Source organism: Callospermophilus lateralis, chromosome 5, assembly GCF_048772815.1.
Source record: "Callospermophilus lateralis isolate mCalLat2 chromosome 5, mCalLat2.hap1, whole genome shotgun sequence".
NCBI classification, from domain to species: domain Eukaryota; kingdom Metazoa; phylum Chordata; class Mammalia; order Rodentia; family Sciuridae; genus Callospermophilus; species Callospermophilus lateralis.
This window is the reverse complement of record NC_135309.1, coordinates 34822274-34842568: the sequence shown is the minus strand read 5'-3', so window position 1 is coordinate 34842568 and position 20295 is coordinate 34822274. Positions and strand designations below refer to the sequence as shown.

Below are 20295 nucleotides of genomic sequence, written 5' to 3'. Positions count from 1 at the left end.
TTCTTGTACTTTAGGAGTCTTGTTGAGGAAGTCGGTTTCTAATCCAACATGATGAAGAGAGAGTTGGGCCTACATTTTCTTCTAGTAGGCACAGAGTCTCTGGTCCAATGTCTATGTCTTTGATCCACACTTTGAGTTGATTTTTGTGTAGGGTGAGAAATAGGGGTTCAATTTCATTCTGCTACATATGGATTTCCAGTTTTCCCAGCACCATTTGTTGAAGAGGCTATCTTTTCTCCAATGTATGTTTATGGTGGCAAGGCACATTTTCTTTGCTAAATTGAAATGCACTATTGTGGGAAAATAATCAATACTATGGATTACAAATAATTGTATAATTTTTACTAAATTGATTTGGACTTATAATTCTTTATTTTCTTAGTAGTCTGAAAAATAATCTGTTCATTGTAAATTACCAAAAAGGACCTGCCATCCCAGTGTAGTGTTCAGTATTGCCTTAGGAATTTTCACAAAATACACACTGTAGCTTTGTTAAAGCTTAAGAAAAGATTGACTTTTGTTGACTCCTGGGAACAAATAATGATGAATTAGGCATGTAATGAACTTAAAAATATTATATCTATTAGGATTTAATTCAAACAAGTCTGTACCAGATGGAATTACTATTGTTATTCAAAAAATGATGTCAATATTTCTTGCTTTGGGAGCTCCTTCAAGGAAAAAATAAAAGAATGGAGTTACCAATTATTAAGACGGGGAACACTGAGGACAGGCATATTAGTAGAGAAAGAGTTTTATTTGTGGCATGTGGACTAAATGGTAGAGGGTGCTTCATGAGAGAGACAGGATGTAGATTGAAGGAGGTGGTCACAGTCTGGATCATGTATGACCTTAAGGCCTGGGATTTTTTTATTTTATCCTGAATATTTTGACAGCCTCTGACCGTAGAGCATTATGGACTGTAGAGCATTATGAAATTTTTAAAATGTGTTAACCCTCAAAGAATTTGAAAGAACTTACAGAAAATTCATATAAGTTTAAAAAAAAGATAGGAGACACCATCAGGTAGATGAAAAAGACAAACCACAGAATGGGAGAAAATGTTTTCAGATTCTCTATCTGATAAGGGACTTATATCCATAATATATAAAGAACTCATATAACAATAAAAGGTCAAATAAGCCAGTTTAACAATGGACAAAGGATCTGAACATGAAAAAATATTCAGTATTATTAACCATTAGGGAAATGAAAACCAAAACTATAAGATACCACTTCACACTTTCTAAGAAAGCTAAAATCAAAAAGACAGATTGTAGGAGCTGTGATTGTGGCTCAGGGGTAGAGTGCTTGCCTAGCTCACATGAGGTACTGGGTTCAAACCTCAGCACCACTTAAAAATGAAATAAAGATATTGTGTACACCTACAACTAAAAAATAAATATAAAAAAAGACAGGCGATAACAGATGGAATTATTGGATGTGGAGAAATTGAAATGTATTCTTCCTCAGACATTGCTGGTAGGAATTTTAAATAGCAAAGCAGCTTTGAAAAAATTTGGCAGTTTCTCAAAATGTTAAACATGTAGTTACCATATGATTCAGCAATCTACTTTTAGATACACAAACCTAAGAGAAATAAAAACATGTCTACACAAAAACTTACACATGAATGTTCATAGCAACTTTATACATAATTCCCAAAAAAGTAGAAACAGCCCAGCTGTTGATTTATTTATGAATGAGTAAATATTATATGGTATATACATATAATGAAATATTGTTCAGCAATAAAAATGAATGAAATACTGATGTAGGCCTCAACATGAATCAACCCTGAAATTATTATGCTAAATGAAAAAAGACAGTCACACAAGACCACATATTTTATGATTATATTCATCTGAGGTGTCCATAATATGCAAATAAATACAGACAGAAAGCTGGTTAGTAATTGCCTAAAGCTGAGAGGTTTGGAAAGAAATGGTGATTAACTGCTAATGGAAATAGGTATAATGTTTTGTTTGGGGGTGATGAAAATGATCAAAAATTGGTTGTGATTATGATAGATACAAAACAGTATGCATATTCTAAAAACTATTGAAGTTTACACATTAAATTAATGAATTGTATTATGTATGAATTATATCTCAATAAAGCTGTAAAAAAGATGATCAAAGAAATTAGTTTTTTATAGGAGATACATGTGTATGTATGTATATATATATATATATATATATATGGAAAGGGAGTTAGAACAAAAATAAATAAGCCATAAGAGTTAAAAGTCAGATGCTTTAATTGTTTCAGATTTTGGCTCTGAATTTCTTAAGATACAATGAAAAAGTCTAGAGCTATTTGGTAGATTTTGTGTCTTTCAAATTGTTGTGTAAAACTTTTACTGTCTTATAATTAGATTTTTTCCCCCAGATTTAAATGGCAAAATGAATAATGTTGTCTTCTGTTGGAGTCTAAAGTGCAAGTATTCTGTGCTGACACAAGTGTGGTAGTGAAGATAAATTAACTTTTTTTTTTCTGATATGGGGAAATGAACCCAGTGTGCTCTAGTCATTTTAAAAATTTTTAATTTTGAGACAGGTTCTTGCTAAATTGTTGAGGCTGACCTTAAATTTGCTGTCTTCCTGTTTGCGCCTCCTGAGTCATTGGGATTACAAGTGTGTACTACACACCTGGCAAGGGTATCCTTGAGTGTAGATTTTTTATTATTATTTTTTAGTGATAGTTGGATACAGTACCTTATTTATTTATTTATTTATTTATATGTGGTGCCGAGGATCGAACTCAGGACTTCGCAAGTATGAGGCGAGCACTCTACCACTGAACCACAACCTCAGTCCCATTGAGTGTAGATTTTTGTGGCATTTTGCAGTACCTAACCAGAATTCCTGCCTCTTCACAGAAATGTGCCTGATCAGATTTCTGTCTTAAAGGATTTCTGTCTTAAAGCAATAAAAAGATGCAAAGAAAAAGATGTATTGGAAGAAATGATTAGATTGAAGAGGTGACTATTATAGCATTCCAAGTAAGACCTGAACTTTATTTAGCAGCAACCACAGAAGAAATAATTTGAGAACAATTTATAAGGAATAATCAATAGTTTTTAATGACTGGTTCAGGAGAGATGATGACTTATTCACTAGGTAAGGAAACATAAATGGCAATGTAAGAGTGGGTTGGAGCCAGGTGTGATGGCACATACCAGTAATCTCAGAAACTTGGGAGGCTGAGGCACATCCCCAGCCCTTTTTATTTTTTATTTTGAGACAGGGTTTCACTAAATTGCTTAGGGCCTTACTGAGTTGCCAAGGCTGGCCTGGAACTTGTAATCCTCCTGCCTCAGCCTCCTGAGCTGCTAGGGTTACAGGCATGTGCCACCACACCTGGCCCATTTACAGATTTTGAATTTGAAGAAGTCAATTTCTATTGTTTAATTGCAAATCTATAATCCTTTATCCTGGGGGTCATGGAGGAAGGATCTGTCTCTCTTTTTCTCTCCCTCACACACACACATACACACACACACAGTGCAAGAGTAAAACTTTGTGGATGTGTCTTAACATATATGTTGACAGGAATGTTAATTATGGCTTTTATTTTTGTCTTAGATTTGGACAGTGGCCTCATGGAGGAAAACAAAATAAATGACAAGTATCCCCACCCCCCACCCCCGCTTCTGTGCAGAATTTGTGAAAGATAAGGTCAAAACCCAGTTGTCAAAACCTAGTTCTGCCAGCATTAGCCTATCACCTCTCTCCAAGCTATTTCAGAAGAGGCTAAGAGTATATGGAGTATATATGAAAAGACCTCAAGAATGCCTGTTTCTTTAATACTAGTTATTTGTGTCATGTACAGGAGTGTGGAGATTTTTTTCCTCATCTCAACACAAGTAAGAAGCTACAAGAGGACCATTTAGAACAGTCAACCTATATCCCTTGGAATTTAGTTGCTGACTCACACCTGAAAAATCTAAAGGCAAGAGTTAGATTCTTTGAAATGGAAGAATAGGAAGTTAGAGGTACTTTCAGAGTTTGTCACAACAAAGATTTGTGCACAATACCTATAGGTCAGACATGAATTCTAAAGAAGGGAGCCAATTTTGGACCTCTTTGAAAGAGATCATGTCCAGTATGCCTTAATGCAAAGGGTAAGGTAACAACCTCAATCTAAAACGGCTGACTGGTCTGTCATCAAAGGAAAAAACTGAGATCAGAAACAGCAACAAGTGTAAAAGCCCCATTGGTAGGGAATTCTCCTACAAACCCCTTGAAATACTTAAAAGTTGGAAAGAATCAGCATTTGGTTATCTCTCACACCCAAAGGATACCAATGGTATTTTATAACAGTACTAGTCAAGAGCAACAAACCCTTTCTACAGCTCTTTTCTTCTAATTCAATGCCAGAGGAACCAAAAAAGCAGAGGGGAAAAAAAAGAAACCAACCATGTTGCTTTCTCCACTGCATGTTCTGAGTGTGATGTTGTATTTTTTTTTTAATTACCTTAAAGTGTTTTTTTTTACAAGAAAATACCCAAAAAGTATTAGTATAAAAAATCCACTTGATAGTTCATTCAGAGCTGAGAATGAGCTTAAAGGGAAATAAGAGGGGAATAAGAGGGGGCTGTGGCTGTAGCTCAGTGGTAGAGTGCTTGCCTTGAAGGTGTGAAGCACTGGGTTTGATCCTCAGCATCACATAAAAATAAAGAAAGAAAGAAAGAAAGATATTGTGTCCATCTACAACTAAAAAATTTTTTAAAAAGCATAAGATTATTTTCTGATGAATTTAACTTTTCAGTTAACTGATAGTAGGAGTTTAGAAAATTATCTTCTTGAATTTGGTTTTCAACTTTCTTAGTAGGAATCCATTGTTGATGTTTTTATATTCCTCTTATAATGGCTAGTCTTCTACATGTTTAGGTAGAATTAAGCATGGTCTTATTTGTGGAAATAGAAAAGAGAAAAGGATTTATCATATTTCAAATCCTAACCATAAGAATCCTGGGAAACAGAATTGATATCCCTTTTGCATAGATGAGGTAAACAAGACTTAAGACGGGTTAAGCAGCTTTCTCAAGGCCACACAATTATAGGTAGCAAAACCGAGTTCTGTCTGATTTCAAACATAATTAATTGTCCTCACACTGATAAATGTGTAAACATGTTGTCTTTTCTTATGAAATTATTTGTTCCTATACATGTGATGATATTTTTTTCTAACCAATTTTATTTTTTCTACAAAATAATTAATTACATATGAATGTCTTTATTTTAAGTAATATCTGAGGAGTCTTCAAAGTTACTGAATGATAAGAAAATACTACTAATTTGTTCTTATTACAGAGTGATGACATTAGCAGACCAATGTATTTCTCCAAAACCAAAGTTTACTTCAAATTCAAAATCAGGTAATAGTGAAATGAATTATTTTCATATGTCTTTTATTTTGTTACAGTATAACTTATACTAACAAAATAGTTACCCCAGGAAATTAAGGGCTTTTTAGCATGGTTGTATTTAAGAAATAAAGATATGTAGGGTCTTGACTATCCCTACAACACCCATCATTTATTCATTTAATAAATATTTACTGATTATGTCCTCTAAGGCATTATTATGTATACTAGTGGGAAGTGACATGTTTTCCCTGCCCATGTAAGTTTCAGTACTAAAAAAGGACAATAAGAAAACTGATATATTGTGGCTATATGAGATGATTGAAAACTAATGGGATCAACAAAGTGTCTTGCATTATTGGCACTTTGTTATTTATTTTATTATTAGAATAAACATAGCACGACATTTACATCCTATTAACTTCTGCTATATATTAGGTTTGTATATAATTTTTCCCTGTAACAAGTTTTATTGTGTCTCATTGAGGGTATGCGTATAAGAAATGCTGGTTGTACTTTTGATGAATGTAAGTTCTTGTATGGACTAAAAATATATTTTTATTTGTATAGTCTTCACTTTAAGAAGTTGTTTTAATGAGAATTTATTAAATGCCAGTCATCATTTTAGGAATATTTAGCTAGAACTGAGGACAGTGTCATTTGTGGAAGTGTAAAAGAGAAAAGGATGTTGATTTTAGTAAGTTTTCTCTCATATTTAAAATTTATATTCTAATTATAAAAATGATTAAGATCATTTCTGTTGTTAGCAAAATTAGTCTAGTAATAAAAACTAAATTTGTAAAAGTACAGATCCTGAAAGGAGTAATAGTAAGGGTAAATATTAAGAGACTTTGTTGGGCTGGAGTTGTGGCTCAGTGGCAGAGTGCTTGCCTGTCATATGTGAGGAACTGGGTTCAATTCTCTGCACCGCATATAAATAAATAAAAAATAAAGGTCAACCAACAACTAAAATTACATTTAAAAAAAGAGACTTTGTTTTATAGATTTAAGTATAAGGGGATGTGTGAATAATAGAAGTAATGAAAGGGAAAATGATAGATACCAATACAACCATGATTTTTCCTTGGTCTTGGCAAATCAAATATATTGCTTTGGCAGTAGAAAATATTGTTTATAAAGCATGGGGATAAGGCAGAGTAGTGATTCTGGAATAATGTATGCTTTTGTATTTACTTTTAAGTGTTGATTAACTTGAAATTTGCAATTAAATAAATCACATCTTGCTTCATAGACATTTTTTACACATTTCTTAATTCAACAAATCCAAATATGTTTCATTTCTTTAACGGCTCTTTATTAAGTGTTAGAAAATTGAGAAATTATTGTATTCCTGCCCCCAAGAACCTGTAGTCTAGTAACAGAGACAAACAAAAAATTACTTCCCAGGCAACTCCTGCTGAGGCTCCTTTGCAATCTTATCTATTGCTGTTAGTCTTTAAGTATGGAAAATTTTTATAACTAGCTCCATCTCTTTTTAACCTACCACATGATGTGTAAGTATAGACATTCTGGCCTATAGGCAGGCTTTCTAAGTGTTCCCTCAGCCTAACTCTTCACTGAGGTTCAGACCCTTTTATGCAGCTGCTTTCTGGATATATCCTCTTGATTGTTTCAGAGGCATCTCAACTCACCATTCAGTTCCCTCAGCAAATATTAAGTACCTACAATGTGACACAAACTATTTTAGCTGCTGGGAAACATGACAAGGTTCTTGCCCAAATAGAGTTCATGTATAGTGGTTGGAGAAAGATAAAAAAAAAAGATAAACTAATACATTTATATCATCAGGTATAAGTAGAGTAATAAGTGAAAATAAGTCAGGGTAAAGAAAGTAACTAGTGTGCTATTTTAGGTAATCAGGATAGGCCTATTTGTGGAAGTAGCATTTATGCAGAGCTAAATAAAGTAAGAAAGTGGGTCATGTGCAAATCTAGGGACAAAAAGACCATGAGATGTGGGATGTGCTTGGCATGCTTGAGGAAGAAGAAAGAGATTAATGTGGCAGAAGTAGAGTAAGAAGATGAATGGTTAAAATTGTGGTCAGAGAATTAGTCAAGTAGTATAATGTAAAATCTCACATGCTGTGATAAAGACTAAGGATTTTATTGTGAATGTGCAATGGGAGGATGTGATCAGGTATATATTTTAATTTTAAGTCACATCTCATTTTAATTAATTTAAATTTAAATAGCCTCATGAGACTGGTGCCTACCACATCGTACACCACCATTCTAAGGCATTCATATATCTTGTGGTGAGGTGAGAAATAATCTAAATATCTAGAAGACTGATGTTTCTCACTGATCTAACTGTTAAAACCACCTCCTCAGGGGAGAAAACTCCAAGCTGAAAAAACTTCCAAGTTTCCAACAGCCTTTGGGTCCTATGCCCCTATGTTCAATGTTTCTATGGTCTTGATGTTTAAAGTGGTATTATTATTCGATGTTCTAAATACTTAGACATATGTTAGAATTATCACTCTGGCTACCACATAGAGAACAGGCAAAGGGGAAGAATGTAAACAAGGAGAGCTTGTTAATCCTGGTCAGATAATAGTCTCATACCAATATAGTGGTAGTAATCATTTGAAATCTATTCTAAAAACAGATGTGCCAGGATTTTCTGATTAATCTGGATATTAGGTAAGAGAGAAAAATAGAAGTATAAGGTAAATATTAAATTCTTGGCTTGAGCAACTAGCCACTAGATGAATGGTGTTACTATTTATTGAGATGGAATCAATATAGGGCAGAGTAAGTTGGGAGAATGATGAAGAGAGCTTGTTTTAGACATATTAAATTTGATCTGTTAGCTTACTCACATATGTTGCATGAAAGAATATTGGCACAAATATTTACGTATGTGTAATTCTACATCTTTATTCCCAAATCCAGCAAGTCTGATGGCTAATCATTCATGCCATCTTCATCACCCATGGTAAAAAGAAGTAGGTGGGTTTGAGAGTTTTATGAGAGATAAAACTGGTGCCAGGATTTTACAATTGGATAGATAAAAAAGTAACGAAAGGGAGTATTGAGGATCACTCCCAGGTTTTTGGCTAATTTGCTCAAATTGGGACCAGATTAGGGATGTGACAATTCTCAGTCCTCAATTCTCACTTTATTTAATCTCTTGATTACTTTTGTAATTCCACTTATTTTAAGTTTAAGAACAGGCAAGATTATAGAAGTCAGAGTATTGTAATCTTTGGAAAAGGGGTGCTAACTGGGAAATAATGCATGGAAAATTTCTAGGGTTCTAGAAATGTTTTATATCTTGATGTGGATGGTGGTGACATTTATGAATACATATACGTATAAGACTAGTGACTGTTACAGTATATATGATGTAGCTTGATAAAATATTTAAAATTTGAGAGGTTTATTAGCCTCCAAGTTGAGATAGCATGAAGGCAGTTTGTGACACAGGAGCCTGGAATTTAGGAACTAAGACTGTAGATATATATTTAGAATTAGTATTTAGATGTTTAAGGCCATAGGATTAGATGAATCATGTAGGAAGTAAAAATAAATAGAAAAGAAACATGTAAAAATGTAAATGGGACCCTTCAACATTTAGAAGTGAGTAAAGAGTGAGGTGTCTACTAGCAAAGTTACTGGCTAGTGGCAGTAGTAAGAAAACCAGGAAAGAATGGTACCTCAGAGGCCATGAGAGGAGTAGTACCTCAGGAGGGAGTGATCCCAGCTGTGACAAAAGTAATCAAGAGATTAAATAAAATGAGAATTGAGGACTGAGAATTGTCACATCAGTAATCTGGTCCCAATTTGAGCAAATTAGCCAGAAACCTGGGGTGATCCTCAACACTTCCTTTTGTTACTTTTCTATCTATCCAATTGTAAAATGCTGGCACCAGTTTTTATCTCCTATAGAACTCTCAAACCCACCTACTTCTTTTTACCTTGGATGATGAAGATGACATGAATATCAGCCACCAGACTTGCTGGATTTGGCAAATAAAAATGTAGAATGCCCAGTCAAATGTGAATTCAGATAATTAGCAAATAATAAATACTTTAATATAAGTATGACCCAAGTATTGCACATGCTTATACTATTACATGGGATACACAATATGTTTATCTGAAATTCAGATTTAACTTGTCAGCTTGTATTTTTTTTTGCAACATTGTTAGCCTCTGTGATGAGCTGAGGAATATGTAAGCAATATATAAAGCACAAAAAAGAAAAATTTTGTATGCCAAATTAAGGAGTTTACATTTTAACTTAAGGATAGTGGAAAAACTTTGGAGAGTTTTAAACAAATGATAATAAGTTGTATTTTAGGTATACATGGAAGACAATGGACTGACTACAGAGGGAGGTGAATTGAAAAGCTACTGGAATAATCTAAAGACAAATCTTTTGGTGCCTTAAATCAAATTTATGCTGTAAATTATAAAGAAAGATAATATGCTATATTAAGTACATATGGTAGTTAAAATTGGGATGTTATAGGTAGACATTCAACATATATTGTTGTTTGGGTTTGAGTCTGGAGAGTAAGGAAAAGGGAAGACTGAAGAAAAGCCATCAAGAGGGCCAGAGAAGGGACAAGTTCATACCTGTTTGTATTGAGGGCCAGTGACAGGAAAGGTTTCTGCTCTTAGTGGTACATAGGATATGGGATACAGGGAAAGTTTTTGATAAGATAAGCAAGACTTGGGGCTGAGGTTATAGCTCAGTGGCAGAGCACTTGCTGGCATGTGTGAGGCACTGAGTTTGATCCTCAGCACCACATATAAATATATGAAAAATAAAGGTACATCAACAACTAAAAAATATTTTTAAAAAAAGATAAGCAAGACTTGAGTTTGTTTTAAATACTGATATATACCCTTAATCCCAGCTGCTCATAAAGCGAAAACAGGAGAAACCCTTGAGCCCAGGAGTTCAAAACCAGACTGGGCAACACAGCAAGATCCTGTTTAAATAAATAAATACTTACAGAAAAATTGCATTAGAAAGGGGGACCCTGAAAATACAGTCAGGTGAACATGGTACAACAATGAATGAAGAATTTTAATTACATACACATTTGTCACTAACTGAAAGGAAAATCTCCTATACATTGTTTACTGCTATGAAACCTAGAGCTCTTGAGATAATGATATTTGTATGATTTTATTCTCCTGAGGCAAATCAGACTATTCAACATACAGTAAGTTTTTCTTCTTAAATTATTACAAAGGCACAGTAATTAAAATCAGAGGCTTTTTTCTTAGTTTGTTTTTAATTTGAAGTCTCTGTCCTCCATATTTAAAGTTAATGGCAGAAGAGAAAATAGGAGTAAAGAAGAAAAAAGTTAATGGTTAAATAGAGTATTAAACTGTGTATTTATTTACAGATAATACAGCCTGTGAGGTTTTACTTGCTGAAAAAACTTGCCCTTCAACTCCTGAAAAAACAAAGAAGAAAGCAAGTATTGAAGTAGAATAACTACTTAAATCATAATTTTTTTAAGTAACACTTTTATAGGAAATGTACTTTAGCTATTTAAGGCAATATCAAAAGCATTTTTTGGAGTTTAACAATTAGATTATTTAATATTGTGAAAAACCTATGTAATATATACATGAATATGTACTCTATATAAGTTTAGTAAAAGAAACTTAAAATGTATTTTGCTTTTTCCCAAAATTTCCTTTTACTATTTGGATGTCCATTAATGATTAAGTTAAAAATAAGGCATATTAATGTTTTCTGCTGAAAATTATTTGTAAGCCAGGATGTTAGATTGGAATTTAAGGGTATTAGGGGAAGAATTTGGGCTTTATTTTGTATGTAGTAAGAACTTTGAGTGACTTTTCACTAGTTTTATATTTTCATTTTATCAGTCTGGTAAGGTAAGTAGTTTTTTATTTATTTTGTTATTCATATTGTATAGCTGAGAAAACTGAGTTTTGGATTTGTATTAATTTTTTCAAGGAGTTTTGTAGCAAATCTTCCTGATATAAAACCTGTACTCTTTCCATTATACTATACCAACCATTGCATAGATCAGAGTGCAAATTTAAAAACAGCAAAGGTGCTAGAAGGAAGACCCATTTGTAAGAAGTTAAAAGCATATTGGTGAGAGATTGTGGTGGTTTTGATTGGAGGATTTTATAGGAGAGATGGGATATATGCAAAGATTCAAGATAATTTTTTACCTATAGAAATGATGGATTGATATACTGAATGAAGGACTGAGAGGTTTTAAGAAAAACCTTGAGCAGCTTTGGTAGATAAAGGTGCTATTTAATGTGATAGGAAAAATAGGAAATCTGAGGATACTTGAAAATGGAAGGCTACTGGCTGTCAATCTGTAGAACAGGAAAAAACATAAGAGACGTACTATTTTATAGATAATTTCTAAAATCATGGAAATGTATGCAGTCACCTGGGAAGGAATATCTAGAGTAAGGAAGAGAATGGAGGTCCAGGATTAATCATAGAAAACTCCACAGACAAATAGATAAGAAGAATGGCCAGAAAAGGAAGAAAATAAACAGAATATGGTGTCATAGAAATCAAGAAAGCAGAGCATTTCAGGCCCCAAAAGAGAAGTGGTCAACAATGTTGAATGCTGCTTAGAGGTCCAGTATTATACAAAATTATTAAAAATCAGTTGCAGAGGGGCTGGGATTGTGGCTCAGCAGTAGAGCACTCGTCAAGCATGTGTGGGGACACTGGGTTCGATCCTCAGCACCACATAAAAATAAAATCAAGGTATTGTGTCCAACTACATCTAAAACAAAATAAAACAAAACAAAAAATCAGTTTCAGAATTTCTACTTTCAGATCTACCATGTAAGAATCTTAAAATCTTAGAAATTGCCACTCTGTCTTAACAAGTAAAAAAAAACTGAACAAACTAAAAGATTTTCAGCTTTCTTAGGTCTGTCAAAAAAGTGAAGTCACAAGGCAAACTGCTTTATCAAGCATTGAGAGACAGCCTTCCAGAATATAAACCCACAAGCATAAACCAATGGGAACCATTGCCAGATAGGAAAACCTAAACTGTATTTATGAATTTCTGGAGGCTCAATGTGGACAAATCTGATAGTTAAAAACGTCAGTAAAACCCAGTCATAGGTTTCCCCTATCTTGGTGAGTTTTATCTCTATAAACTCTCTACCAGGTCTTCATAGTAAATAATGGAGTGAAATTCCCTCGTGCTTCTGGCTTAACTAACCTGGGGGATGGGAAATACCCAATTCTACCTGCCCTGCTCCAGCCTTTCTACCCTACCTAAGGGGAGAAAGAAAACTAAACAAGAAGAACTGGTGAAGTTCACAGTCCAGGGTTACAGATGCACCAAAAATCCTATTATCTTAGGACTACAGAATGTTTCCCCTCTCCCACAACTTATCATTACATTAGAAAAGGCTGATTTATGATGTTTTCATAGCATGTTCTTCTTTCAACAAAAAATTACAAGATATACTAAAAGTTAAAAAAAACACAGTTTGAAGAGACTGAAAAAATATCACAATCATAGTCAGCTATGGCAAAAATGTTAGAATTATCAGAACAAGAATCTTTTAAAATAAAAATGAGTAATATTTTAATGGCTTCAATGGACAAAAAGTAGTCAACATGAAAGAACTGATGGCTACTGATAGCAGAGAAGTGAAAATTCTAAGAAATACTAATAATAAATGCCAAAGATTGAAAACACTATAACCAAAATGAAGAATATCCTTAGTGGGCTCATAATAGACTTGACACAGCCAAAGAAAGAATTGTGAGCTTGAAGATTTGACAAAAAAAGACTTCAAAAACTGAAAAGCAAAGAGAAAAGAGATTGGGGAAAAAACAGACCATAACATCCTAGAGCTCTAGGACAGCTACAAAATATGTCATGTACGCATAATAAAATAAAGATAGTGAAAGGAGAAGCAGGATCTACCCTGGTATTTGAAACAACAATGATTGAGAATTTCCCCAAGATTAATATCAGATACCAAACCCAAGATCCAGGAAGCTCAGACAAAACTGAGCAGAATAAATGTACAAAAAATAACACTAGTAATATTCAAACTTCACAAAACCAAAGATAAAGAAAAAGATCTTGAAAGAAGCCCAAGATTAATATCAGATACCAAACCCAAGATCCAGGAAGCTCAGACAAAACTGAGCAGAATAAATGTACAAAAAATAACACTAGTAATATTCAAACTTCACAAAACCAAAGATAAAGAAAAAGATCTTGAAAGAAGCCATAGGGGGGAAAACCCACCTTATCCATATAGAAGCAAAGATATAAATTACAGACCTCTTAGAAACCATGCAAGAAGAGAATGAAGTAAAATATTTAAAGTATTGAAAGAGAGAATTCAGCATAGAATGCTACATCCTACAAATTTATCTTTTAAAAGTGTAAAAGAAATACCTTCTCAAACAAAATTGAACAAATTCATTGCCAGTAGGCCTTCCTTGCAAGAAATGTTAAAAGATGTTCTTCAGAGAGAAGGAAAATGATATAGGTCATAACTTAGATCTATGTAAAGAAAGGAAGAGCATCAAGAATGAATAAGTGAAAACAAAATAAAAACTTTCGTTGTTCATATTATTTTTACAGGGGGTAAAAACCTCAGGGTGCTTTACTGTACACTCCAGCCATTTTATTTCTTTGTATTTTTTTTTTAATTTTTGAGACAGTGTTTTGCTTCTAAATAGCACATAGATCAAAGAAGAAATCACCAAATAAATTTCAAGATATTTTGAACTGAACGAAAATACAGTATACTAAACTTTGTAATATATAGGAAAAGCAGTGCTTAGAAGGAACTTTATGGCATTGAATGCATGAATTGGAAAAGTAGCAAAGTCTAAATCAATATGCAAAGCTTCCCCCTTAGAAAACTAGAAAAAGAAGATTAGATTTTGAAGTAAGCAGAAGAAAAGAAATAATAAAATTAAAGTAAAAAAATCTGTGAAATTGAAAACAGGAAATGAATAGAGAAATAAACCAAAATCAAAAACCATTTCAAAAAAGTCAATATAATTAATGTTTTTAGCAAAGCTAACTAGGACAAAGAAAAGGATTATACAAATATCAATATCAGAAATGATTGAGGAGACATCACTATGGAGCCTGTGATCATTAAAGAGAAGTGAAGGAGGGGCTGAGGTTGTGGCTTAGTGGTAGAGCATTTGCCTTGCATGTGTGAGGTACTGGGTTCAGTTCTCAGCACCGCATATAAATAAATGAATAAAATAAAGGTCTATCAACAACTAAAACAACATTTTTTTAAAAAAGTAGTGAAGGAATATTATGAACAACTACATGTCCATAAATTTGACAATGTAGATGAAATGGACCAATTTCTTGATAGGTACACTCTGCCAAAATTCACACAAGAGGGAATGGATATAGGTGTGTGTGTGTGTGTGTGTGTGTGTGTGTGTGTGTGTATTTCCTAACTTATTCTATGAGGTTATTATAGACCAAAATCTAATGCCAAAATCAGATGAAGGCATTATAAAAAAAGAAAATTACAGAACAATATTTCTCATGAACATAGACACAAACATTCAACAAAATATTAGCAAATTGAACAATACCTAAAAAAAACTACATACAACAAACTAAGTAGGATTGACCCCAAGTATGCCAAATCAGTTCAGCAGTTGAAATTAATGTAATTCATCACATCGGAAAAAAATCACATGATCTTTTCTGTAGATGGAGGAAAAAGCATTTGACAGAATTTAACACCCATTCATGAAATTCTTAGCAAACTGTGATCAGAGAGAAAATTCCTCACCTTAATAAAGAACATCATACTTTACCTAACATTATACTTATTGGTAAAGGAACTCTAAGTTTTTCCCCTAGGATTAGCAACAAAGCAAAAACATCTTTTCTCATTACTGCTTTTTAGCATCATACTGAAGAAGGTCCTATCTAGTGCAATAAGAAGAGAAAAGGAAATAAAAGGTATATAGTTCCGAAAGGAAAAAAGACAATTTGAAGGATTTACAGAAATCCTCCTGTAACAAATAAGCAATTATAGTAAGGTTGTAAAAAGTTAACATACAGAATTAAATGCTTTTTTCTACTTAGCAATAAACAAGTGTGATTTGAAAATAAAAGTACATTATGATTTACATTTTCCCCCTAAAAATTAAATAATGAGGTATAAATCCAAAAAAAATATAAGGTCTATATGAGGAAAACTAGAAAATTCAGATAAAAGATAGCAAAGAAGAAATAAATAAATGGAGACATATTTAATGTTTGTGGATAGGAAGACTCAACATTATCAAGAGGTTAGTTTTCCCCAACATGATCTATAGATTCAGTGCAATTTCAGTCAAAAATCTGAGCAGGTTATTTTGTGGATATTAAAAAAATATATATTCAAGTTTATATAGAGAGGAAAAATACCCAGAATAACTAATTGAATGTTGAAGAAAAAAGAGAGCTAACACTACCCATCTTTAAGACTTACTATAAAACTATGTTATGGTTTTGATACTAGGTATCCTCCAAAAACTCATGTGTGAGGCAATGCAAGAAAGTTTAGAGGTAAAATGATTGGGTTTTGAGAGCTTTAACCTAATCAGTGAGTTAATCCACTGATAAGGGTTAACTGTGTGTTTCTTGTAGTCAGGTAGGGTATGGCTAAAGAAGGTGGGTCTTTGGAGGTGTGCCTTTGGGGTATACATTTTGTCAGTAGTGAAGGGAATCTCTGTCTGCTTCCTGGTGCCATGTCCATCTACCATACCTTTCTACTACAATGTTGTGCCACAATGTTGGGCCCAGAATAATGGAGCCAACTATTATGGACTAAAGCCTCTGAAATAGTGAATACCAAATAAACTTTCCTCCTCTAAAATTATTACCCTAAGAACATGGATGAAGACATGAATGGTGTGAATATACTTTGTATACAACCAGAGATGTGAAAAATTGTGCTCTATATGTGTAATATGAATTGTAATGCATTCTGCTGTCATATGTAACAAATTAGAGTAAAAAATAAATATAAATAAATAAATAAAATTATTCTTGTCAGGTTCTTTGGTTGCAGGAGTGAAAAACCTGTCTTAAACACCACAGTAATCAAGACAGTGTGAATTTGGTGAAAGAATAGACAGTAGATAAGTGAAACAAAATAGCCCAGAAATAAATCTACATAAACATAGCAGCAGATCTTTTTGACAAAGGAAAAAAGGTAGTATGATGCAGGAAAGTTAGAATGACTGAATATCCACATGGAAAAAGAAAAACATGTACCTGGACAGAGACTTTACACCCTTATTATAAAAATTAAAATGGGTTATAGAACTAAATATAAAATGCAAAACCATAAAACTTCTAGAATAATAGCATAGGAGAAAATCTAGACCTTGGGTATGATGATAAATTTGCGAGTACAACACCAAATGCATAATCCATGAAAGAAATAACTGATAGCTGAATTTTATTAAAATCATAAACTTCTGATCTGTGAAGAAAATGTCAAGAGAATAAGAAAGAAATTGGAGAAAAATACATGTACTTAGGGTAATGATGTCCATCTCATTCCACCATCTCTCCTGCCCCTGTATCCCCTCCTCACCCTCAAATATTTTTTTACAATATATTTTTAGTTGTAGTTGGATATAATACCTTTATTTTATTTATTTTTATGTGGTGCTGAGGATTGAACCCAACACCTTGCACATGCTAGGCAAGCACTCTACCGCTGAGCCATAACCCCAGCCCACACTCAAATATTTTTAATTGGTTCTATTTAGTTATTTATTACAATAGAATTCATTTTGACATAATTATAAAAACACAGAATATAATTTGTTCTAATTCAGTCCCCAGTATTCCTCCTTCCCTTCCTCCTTTCTCCTCCTGCTTCTTTCCTTGTACTCTACTTGTCTTTCTGCTATTTACTTAACAGTTTTTTTTAATTAGTGTCTTGTGGATTGGCATCACAATCGGATTTACTGTGGTATATTCATATAGGGTATATGGAAATTTAGGTCAGATTCATTCTACTGTCTTTCTTTATCACGTCCCTCCTCTCTTCCCTTCATTACCCTTTGTGGACTCTACTAATCTTTCTTCTATTCTCTTTTTTTGATCCTTCCCCCTTCTTTTGGATTAGGTTCTACATATCACAGAAACTTTCTACCTTTGACTTTTGGGGACTGACTTATTTCACACAGCAAGATAGTTTCATTTGCTGGCAAATGCCATAAAGTCATTCTATTTTTATGGCTGAGCAATACTCCATTTTGTATATATATACCACATTTCTTTATTCATTCATCTGCTGAAAGGCACCTAGGTTGGTTCCATAGCTTGGCTATTGTGAATTGTGCTGTGATAAATATTGATATGGATGTTGAGGAGTGGGATAGCTGGGTCAAATGGTAGCTCCCTTTCTGTTTTTTTGAGCAATCACCATATTGCTTTTCAGACTGGTTGAACTCCCAATTGGCAGTCCCATCAAAAATGCATGAGTGTACCTTTTCTCCCACATCCTTGCCAACATTTATTGATAGCTGTATTCCTGATAATTTCCATTCTGAGTGGAGTAAGATGAAATCTCAGTATAGTTTTAATTTGCATTTCTCTAATTGCAAGAGATGTTGAACATCTTTTCATATATTTGTTGACCATTTGTGTTTCTTCTTTTGATAAGCATTTGTTTAGTTCCTTTGTCCATTTATTGATTGGGTTATTTGGGGGTTTTTTATGTTAAGTTTTTTTTTGAGGTCTTTGTATATCCTGGATATTAATGCCCTATCTGAGGAGCAGGGAGCAAAGATATTCTACCATTCTATTGGCTTTGTCTTCGTGCTCTTAATTGGTTCTCTTGCTGTGAAGAAGCTTTTTCATTTGATGCCATCCCATTTATTGAGTTTTGATTTTACTTCTTATACTTTAGGAGTCTTGTTGAGGAAGTTGGTTCCTGAACCAACATGTTAGAATATTGGGTCTACATTTTCTTCTAGTGGATGTAGAATTTCTGATCTGATTCCTAGTTATTTGATCTACTTTGAAATGACTTTTTTGCAGGGTGAGAGATAGGGGTTAAATTTCACTCTTTTACATATGGATTTCCAGTTTTCTCAGCACTATTTGTTTAAAAGGCAATCTTTTCTCCAACATATGTTTTTGACAACTTTGTCTAGTATCAGCTGTATTTATGTGGGTGTGTCTCTGTGTCTTCTACTTTATTCCACTGGTCTTCATGCCTGCTTTGGTGCCAGTACCATTTTTTTTTGTTATTGTAGCTTTGTAGTATAATTTGATGTCTGGCATTATGATGTCTCCTGCTTTGCTTTTTCTTGCTACAGATTGCTTTGGCTATTCTGGGTCTCTTATTTTTTCCAAATGAATGTCATATCTGATTTTCATATCATTTTGATAGGAAGAGTATTAAATCTGTATAGCACTTTTATAGTATGGGCATTTGGCAATATTAATTTTGGCCTATCCAAGAACATATGAGATCTTTCCATCTTCTTAGGTCTTTTTCAATTTCTTTCTTTAGTGTTCTATAGTTTTCATTGTAGAGGCCCTTTATGTCTTTTGTTAGATTGATTCCTAAGTTGATTAGATTGTTAAATTGATAGTTGTTAGATTGATTCTTCACTTTCTGTGAAGCTATTATTAATGTTATAGTGTGTCTAATTTCTTTTTTAGCAGATTCATCACTAGAGTATAGGAATACAGTTAATTTGTGTGTGTTATATTGTATCCTGCTACTTTGCTGAAATAATTTATGAGCTCCAGAAGTCTTCAGGTGAAGTTTTTGGGGTCTTCTAAATATAGGATCATGTCATTGGCAAACATCTATCATTTGAGCTCTTCTTTTTCTATTTGTATCCCTTTAATTACCTTCTCTTGCCTAATTGCTATGGATAGAGTTTCAAGAACTATGTTGAATAAGAATGGTGAAAGTGGGCATACCTGTTTTGTTCCTATTTTTAGAGGAAATGATTTCAGTTTGTCTCCATTCAGAATGATGTTGGTCTTGGGTTTGTAATATGTAGCCTTTACAATGTTGAGGTAAGTTCCTTCTATCACCAGCTTTTCTAGTGTTTTAAACATGAATTGATTTTGAACAACCAATTTAAAAAAAGACCCATAAAAAAAAAACATGAATTGATGTTGAACCTTGTCAAATGCTTTTTCTTTTATATGAATTCAGGGAACATATTTTCAATATTTATCTTACATTGAAGATCCTTTTCAATTTGAAGAAGCCAGGTTTTCCCTTGATTCAGTGGCTGGTAATGTTTTTCACCCAGCTCTTTTCTTTTTTTTAATTTTTAATTGATTTTTAAAAAATAAATGACAGCAGAATGCATTACAATTCTTATTACACACATATATATAGCACATTTTTCATATCTTATAAAGTATGTTCATACCAATTTGTGTCTTCATATACATGTTCTTTGGATAACGATGTCTATCACATTCCACCATTCTTGCTAATCCCCTGCCCCATCCCTTCCCCTCCCACTTCTCTGCCCTATCTAGAGTTCATCAATTCCTCCCGTGCTCTCCCTCCCTACCCCACTATGAATTAGTCTCCTTATATCAGAGAAAACATTTGGCATTTGTCTCTTTGGCATTGGCTAAATTCACTTAGCATTATCTTCTCCAACTCTATCCATTTACCGGCTAATGCCATGATCAGGATCAAGGAATTAAACCAGAGACTCTGTGTCTAATACAAGAAAAAATAGGCCTTAATAGACTCCTTAATAAGACTCCTATAGCACAAGAATTAAAACCAAAATTCAATAAATGGGATGAACTCAAACTGAAAAGTTTCTTCTCAGAAAAATAAACAATCTGTGAGGTGAATAGAGAGCCTACATCTTGGGACCAAATTTTTATCCCTCACACATCAGATAGAGAACTAATCTCTGAGGTA

General features: G+C 33.4%; 1 protein-coding gene across 1 annotated transcript in view; it reads left to right on the top strand.

The window, feature by feature from the left end:
• Positions 1 to 20295, top strand: part of Meikin (meiotic kinetochore factor) — a 119347-nt gene that overhangs the window by 26203 nt on the left and 72849 nt on the right. Inside the window, exons 9-10 of the mRNA XM_076857607.2 lie at positions 5319 to 5383; positions 10758 to 10828. Of these exons, the coding sequence (XP_076713722.2) occupies positions 5319 to 5383; positions 10758 to 10828 (136 nt within the window). The remainder of the gene's footprint in view (positions 1 to 5318; positions 5384 to 10757; positions 10829 to 20295) is intronic.